General features: G+C 36.4%; 1 protein-coding gene across 2 annotated transcripts; it reads right to left on the reverse strand.

Moving 5' to 3' along the window:
- Nucleotides 1-230: 230 nt before the first annotated feature.
- LOC113782950 lies at nt 231-7,504 on the reverse strand. Of its 2 annotated transcripts, XR_003469870.1 has the most exons (5): nt 7,090-7,504; nt 5,664-6,643; nt 5,460-5,557; nt 2,983-3,027; nt 231-615 (listed from the first exon to the last, which is right to left on the reverse strand). XR_003469870.1 is itself a non-coding variant. In XM_027328934.1 (4 exons), the coding sequence occupies exons 1-3, from the start codon at nt 7,208-7,210 to the stop codon at nt 5,465-5,467; spliced, it is 1,194 nt and encodes a 397-aa protein (XP_027184735.1). In that variant the 5' UTR covers nt 7,211-7,503; the 3' UTR covers nt 231-615; nt 5,460-5,464. The 2 variants fall into 2 exon arrangements, 1 of the variants encoding a protein (XP_027184735.1); XM_027328934.1 differs by lacking the exon at nt 2,983-3,027 and having other exon boundaries at nt 7,090-7,503.
- Nucleotides 7,505-7,749: the final 245 nt, after the last annotated feature.

Consider the following 7,749-nt stretch of genomic DNA (forward strand, 5'->3'; position numbering starts at 1 on the left):
TCAAAACTTCAAGAGATCTTCTAAGTACTGTGATCTGTGGTGGGGGGGGGGGGGGGGGGGGAGGGAGGGTTTGATTGGATGATAAGGTGAGAGGTGTTATAAGTAAGAGCTCTTGGATTCACGTCCTCTCGCTTACCCAAAAAAAAAAAAAAAAAGACAGAGAGAGAGAGAGAGAGAGGATAAAATATCCGGAAGAAGAACCCGTTAGCAAGTAATGCTAGTTTACCGGCGAACAAAAATGTATTGACTGACAATATCATAACTAATAATATACATAAATTCATAAATCTTCAAAATTTGTCATTTCCCTGCTATGCTATGCAATGCAAAAATCTCCCTTTAGTACATCTAAAAATCTCTCATTATCTTCCTCCACAGGAAAAACAAAACCACACTAAACATGGAAGGAGACACTATAGAAGACTAGCACAAGCATCTTTTTGACCCAAAAAAAAAAAAAATACAAGCATAAACTAAACCAAGAAAGTCTCAGGGGTTCCCAAGTGATACTTAACATATATGTATAACATAACCTGAGGTTAGTTCTGCAGAGAGATTTTCGCTTATTTTGGTAAGCTGTGTCACACATTTCAGCTTTACTCCATTCTTGGCTCCCTGAATCAAACAAAATAGGATTAGAATTATACGATTCTAAATCTTTTTCTCCAGATATGAAAAGGAAACAAGTTTGACTGCAAAACTGAAGTCTGGCACTCATTGCAAATACAGCCAATCACGAACTCACAAAATCTACACCGGCTATGGTGAGCCAAGTCTCACCAACATACATGCCTTTATCTTTAATTATTTCGAAGGTAAGCTTTAGGAATATTGTGCCATTGTCTTTCTTACTCTTCGTCTTTTGTTTCCTTTTATGTGTGTAGGGTGTTCCTTGGCAGGGATGTGAAGATTTCATGCAGCCGACCACTCTCTGGTGTATTAAATCCTATGACAATCCAATGGAAGATGATGTCTAAAACCTCTCTCAGACTCCCAGTAGAATAGATGTGATTTATTATTAAAGATGACATTCATGCAGTAAAACTTGCTTCTTGCAATTCAATCCAGTAAGGCCCACATGAAATAAGATAACTGATTGCAATATACCGCACAACCTGGTTTGAAATTTGAGTCCCTACAGACAGAGAGATTTCTTCCCAATCTTCCCAATCAGATGGAAAAAACTAGCTTGCTTATCCAGCTTGAAACCAGATTATGAGCAGACAGATCTAGGAAGCAACTGGTTTTCAAGAACATCCAAGACATGCTTACAAGTGAAAAGGATTTGCTAAACTAGGTTAGGCTTTGAGGTGCAAAATTTGAAAAGAATAATTCTTTAACTGAAGATACTGAAATGGCATTTCATGAAATAGAAAGGCTGAGACTTGCTAGGCTAAGGAAGAAGTATTTCTTCAAGAGCAGTTCACATCCCCCACTTTATATGCATATAATCAAGTCAAATGCTATCTACTTAAAGCTACAAAGAATTGGGGGAAAAAGTTCATTTGACAGGTGAAATTTTTCTCTCACAAATCCCTACATGCACTCGAAGCATCTAACTCCTATTGACTGTTGACCCAAAACTATAGATCACAACATGATTTTATCCCATATTTTAGCAATGACTTTTAACTATCTTCACGCACCACTGAACCTCATCTACCTCTAAAGTAGTTATTTGGGCACATGCTACAAATGCAATAAAGTTGAATAGATTTCTCAGTTTTCTTTTCCATGATATGGTATTAAAGTGACTATTCTCAACAATAGATGAGCATATAAAAACCAAAACCATATCAACTTGCTCTCTACAAAAGTTCTACTGATGTGCAATCCATTAAAAGAGAAAAACAAAACAGGAGGGTGGATGGTAAATATGGTGAATTAATACTTCCCACAGAAGTATTTGCTTTATCTTTGCACACAAAAAATAAACCGAGTTCCTTTACAAGATCAGCAAGTGACTCATTATAGTGCAAGCATCCTCACGCTTAGTTGTAGAGTAGAGTGTTTACTTGATAACTTAATCCCATCAAGGATAAACACAAAAGATCAAATACATATCCTGTTCATCCTTTACACAAACAGAAGGCTAAACACATTAATATCCTTCCACAGACATAAATGTCAGCAAGAAAAGTTACTATTGATGTGTGTTGAGCATAAACATGATACAAGGAAGATAACTGAGTCCAAGAAAAACAGTATCCATCTCTAGAAAAAAAAAAAAATTTTCAAAAGACTGCAAACTGAAAACACCAGTTAAAGGGGTAGAATGTCATACAATGATTTTTTATTACTGATGCAGGTTGCGCATTGATCAAGCTGCCTGATAACTACCACGACCATCACAAATATCTTAAACACATTAAACTACCAATGCACATGCATGTTACAAAAAGTTGAATGATCCATTATTTTTTGCATTCAGCAACAAGTTTCCACTACATTCAAACAAGAAGGTATTACCAAACTTTCAGAATTGACTGAATATAAAAACCACGAGGTACTAGTCCAGTTAGAAGAAAAAATATTTATGCAAGTAACTGCAGCAGGTATTTAAGGAAGCAATTACATTTAATCACTAGAGCAAGACATGTAGGAGTATGAGGGAAATGCAGTAAAGTATTCATAATAGACACAGAATAATCGACAGAATATTAACTTGGCGTCGCCATAGTTCCATCAAATGTGGGAATTAGCAAACCAAATTATTTCAACTACTGTATAAACATATTTCACATGGACAATCAGATTTCGCTGTTGGAATAAATTTGTTACCCAGGATAACGAAAACTAGCAACCTATACTTGGTAAAAGATCTCAACAAATTGCTTATGGTTGAATGACTAACCAGTAGATTAAGGTCCAGCACATAAATTTCCCAAGTACAGAGTAATGACCTATTTCAGCTCCTAGGCTAAGAAAATACGTAAAAGCACATCTAAGGCACCATGCAACAACCTTTAACCCCAAACTTACCACTAAGATAGAAGTGTTCAGTGCCTAAGACACAGCATGATGAACCTGCATGGCAGGTTAAGAGCATAAATGCATATAACTGTTGTCTAATGTCTATGGACACCTAGTACAGGCATCACAACAGCAACATAAAAGTCAAGCTCCATAAGATTTGATTACACCAAACAGTGACAACAAAATGGAACAAAGCTCTTGAAAGCAAAATAGAGATAACTAACACAAGGGAGGAATAAATCTAGGACTTATTGCCTGCTGATCAGTTTGCACATGAATGGCCTTTGGGAATGTTCGGAAGCCAATTTCTACGAAAGCAACTCTGGAAAGAATATGTTTCTTATCATAAGTAACGATGTGCTAATTCTCGCAGGCATGGCCCCATCTAAGCACATATCAGGATAAGCAGTTACACTCAATAAAAAGGTAAAATTATCAGCCAGCAATCCGATACTACTCCACATCCGCTGAAAGTCATACTTCAAACTGCTCGTTAGTTGGCCTGTGCCAGTCTAGAAACCCCAGTTAGTCCTACCATTGATTCCTTTGGTATTTAATTAGTTCCTCTTCTTGAATGGCTTTATGGCACAATAATAGATAGCCAAAAGTAATCAAAAGTATAGGCATTATCCCTTACCCAGACCACATCTGAAATCTCAGATTAGCATTTTGATTTATAAGATATGAATTCAGGAGCTTCAGTATACTAATCGAAATTTTCTTTGCAGTTCTCTTCAATACAAACAACTTAGAGAAATTTGAAAATGAAAATTGGTTCTATATACTTTTGCCCCACAATAGAACCAGAAATTATGAGAAATTAAACAGCTTAATGCTAGTGGGATCTACCTAGACCATAATCCTCCCAAAGTTGCACCAATACCTGCCTTATTCCCATCCCCAGTCTTAAAGATGATTTTCACCTCAAGACTCATTTTTTGCATATTTAAGAAGTGAATTTTGCTCGCTAAGATAAGACAATATGAAAGAATATAAAAAATGAACCAAATTTTCATATGCCGTAAAATGGATGTCCTATTTACTTCAGAAACTTAACACTAAAACCCATTATATGTCTTCTATCTTGTAGAAATTACATTTTCAGCTTCAAAATTCCAAAGTGCTAAGAATGTGTAATGATTTTCTTTCCACGTTTTCACTTGCAGTTGAAAAGAATATTTATTTCTGTTTTAAAATTGTACATCCTACAGTACACCTGGGGTTGGGAACAAATTCAACTTCAAGGGATCCCACCTTCTCTAAGTTATGAGGTTTCTCTATGCTTGAAAAAAAAGCATATGACAAAGAAGCAATTTATATAGTTTGTATACCTAGAATTTTGTTTTTCTTTTATCTATTCTAGGTAAGGTTAACTTCCATTTTATTTTCCGGCAGTTAATCCATAATCTAATCAACCTGATTAAACTCATAACTAACTCACAGTCATTGTAGTTATCTAGGAAATCCTGAACTTTTATGATAACGCACAAAATATATAACTTATTTAAAGACCACGTAGTTGAGGAGTTGGCTACAATTTTTAAATTTCTGAACACCTAAAAACTAAAAACTGGGATATAGTGTGATAGTTAAATGTTCAAAATTCTTTCTGAAATGCGTTATCGTTCCATTACTGTTCCATTACTTTTCAGTTTGCATTAACTTTGGTCTACTTTTGAAGAAACCTTAATGACTTCGAGAAACAAAACCAGAAAAATTTTGCCAGAAGTTAAAAGACGAATCATCTAATACGCAAAAAACTACAAAAGTTGTTCTAGTTGTAAGAATGTAGAGCTTCAAGGGCACAATTACTTAAAATGGAATGTATGCTTCAAATTCTGACATCCCAACCAAAACCTAGGAAGGTAAGTTAAAAGGTAAAGGTTCATCAAAGTAATTGAGAAAATCAGATGACAGAGAAAATGCAATGGAGAAATACATTCAATTTGCTCCCTCTCTTTTTTTTTTTTTATTTGAGAACACGTAGTTGTTTTGATGATTACTTTCTTGCACATCACAATCAAAAGCACTTCCTGGTCCTTTAATGTTATTCCATTAGCACCTCTAAAAGATTTTTTTCTTTTAAGAAGGGGAAGTTGAATTTTTCGAGTAAAATTAAGCATCCATGACCCTTATTTTTATGTTTAACTTTGTCCTCATCAATCTATCATTGCTCTATTCTTCAACCAACAAATGGTTTAGATGAACAAAAACTGTCTTAATAGTAAATCTTGAATTACACTTTGCGAATAAAAGCAACAGATACCAACTTCTAAAGCCATCCACAAGGTCATAAAGCAACCTTCTGCATTATATCCAGAACAGAGCAATCATTTGAATCTACAAGCAAGTTGATTTTAAGCAAAGAATACTGTCAGTTTTATGTACAGTCAAATGGAAAGAAGATGTATTAACAGCAAGGGTATACCCTAAAGCATTCAAGAAAAGAAAAATAATATCTAGAGTTCAAGACTTAATCTTACGGGCATTATCTACTTGATCCAGCGAATGCCTCAAACAGACCACAGCAACTCATCCATGAAGTTCTTTGCACAGGTCGTATAGCAGAAGCAACCAGCGGCTACATATTTCATCAGCACAAAAAGCAAATACAAAAGTTGTTATGTATCAGTTAAAAGCATGACATATTCAATATATGCCGAGCAGGAAAATAAGAAAACTCAAACCTGTGTATCAGAGTGCCCATGAACTTCTGAATCCTTAATATGGTGTTCACCATTACTAGCATGACCATAATTTGCAGCTTCATCTTCAGGAGCAGTGTACAAATGCATCTGCTTTTCTTCAGTTTCTTGAGTAACTGTGCCCCTTGCCTCTAAAGCTCTCAAAGCATTACCTGCTAGAATAATTGCTTCATCCCTCTTATTCTCTAATCCCAAGTCCACAAGGACTGGCAAACTCCTATCATTCTGATCCATCACAGCCACATCTTTCTTCCCATTTTCATGCATTTCTGTGACTACATTAGAAGTCAACAAACTATGACCTGGACTACTACTATCTCTGCTAATCTTCTCCTCTGGAACAGTATCAGAGTCAGGTTCTGCTACTGAACCATAAACTTCCCCAACTGGAATGGGATTAGGTACTTCAGCCAGACCTTCACAGAAGGAATTAACTGCTTCTGCTGAACTACCAAATGGAGAACTATCCACCACAACATTTGTCTTGTCAATGAAGCGACATTCATCATTACGACGCTCAGTCAACACTCCATCATTGTGTTCCTTCTGCGGTTCAACATGCTCAACCGATGCATTTACTTTTTCAAAACGTTTCAATTCCTTTTCAACCTCTAAAGTACTCTCCCCATCCAGACTCTCAGATGCAACTCCATTACCTGATTCCTTCTGAATCTTAACGCGCTCCTCACTTATGCTATTGCCATTCAATTCACCTGCAGGCTTCGGTTCCTTCTCAATCTGAACAACACTTTCTTCAGCTTTTGGCTCTTCCACTGCTACACCATTATCTTTGTGTTCTTCAATGGATTTGCTCTTCTCACCAGATAATTGAACATGTGAACTATCTTCTACCTTCTTCACATCTTCCTTCTCGCCATCAATGAACTGATGCTGATGACTGGAATGGTCTTGTGAGGCTGGAGAACTAACCTCCTCACCCTCACTTTCTTTATCATCATTTTCTGCCATAGATTGATTCATTCAACAAGAAATCAACAAATATTCAGTACAGAACAGAAAACAGCAACCAACATTCAACAAGCCACAAATCTTAATCATGAAGTAACATGTACAAGAAGCCTGACAATCACAGTAACAAACCACCCTGCATTGATTGAACTACATCGCCATCAAAAACATATAAACAAGTGAAGAAGTCAAGAACTTTCCAACAAAAACACAATAATTGAGCCAAACCCACAAAATCTTGAAAACAAAAGTTGCTGTAATCAGAACAAACAAGAGAATTAAGCCATACCCACAAGGCCAAATTGGGAGACACACAAACTGTAAGGGTCAAACAGAAAAAGATAATAATCAAAAGGGCCAGATGGGTTCTATCTAGAAAGATTGAAAAGGCATTAAAAACCAAAATACCCCACAAGAAAAGGAGTGTGTGCGAGTTTACCATGAGTATGAGAAACAGCAGATTGTGGCTGTGTCTGATGGTTGTGACTCTGATTATGGGACAATGCCTCTTGCTCCTTCTTTTTCTTTTCAGCCTTTCTCTTCTTGGAACCTTTTGGCATGATGACTGATTGATTATTTTTTGAGCAAATGAATCGTGGGCTGTCTCTAAAACTCTCTAGGGAGTACCTTTTTTCCCCCCTTCTTTCTCAGTGTGTGTTGTGTGTGTGATTCTTTGTGGGTCTCTCTCCTTCCCCAGTCTCCGGGATACTACTCGTTTTCTTCTTGTTTTGGAGTGGAGGTGAATAGTCAGTAGGATTAATTTGTCTGTAACCTGTACTGTTCTGAGGATTTGAAAATTCGAAGAAAAGAGGTGGTAAATGCAAGGGAAAGGTCGTATTTTGGCAGAACGTAATGTGGGAAAGATATGGCCATATGCCAGATGGGGTCGGCTATTGAAGATTTCAGGAATCTAAAAAGAAGTCTCAGCCTTTTTGTGGCATTGTTGGATTCTAGGAGTATCTCTATCTCAATAGTGTTTTTCTTTTTTTTTTTTTGGGCCTTTTTCTAATTATTTTATTGTATATATTTATTATTTAATACTCTTGGCAATGATGGTATGGATTTTGAACCCGGTTGTTGGCAGATTTTGTTGCTTGAA

The sequence above is a fragment of the Coffea eugenioides genome, chromosome 9 (assembly GCF_003713205.1).
Source record: "Coffea eugenioides isolate CCC68of chromosome 9, Ceug_1.0, whole genome shotgun sequence".
NCBI lineage: Eukaryota > Viridiplantae > Streptophyta > Magnoliopsida > Gentianales > Rubiaceae > Coffea > Coffea eugenioides.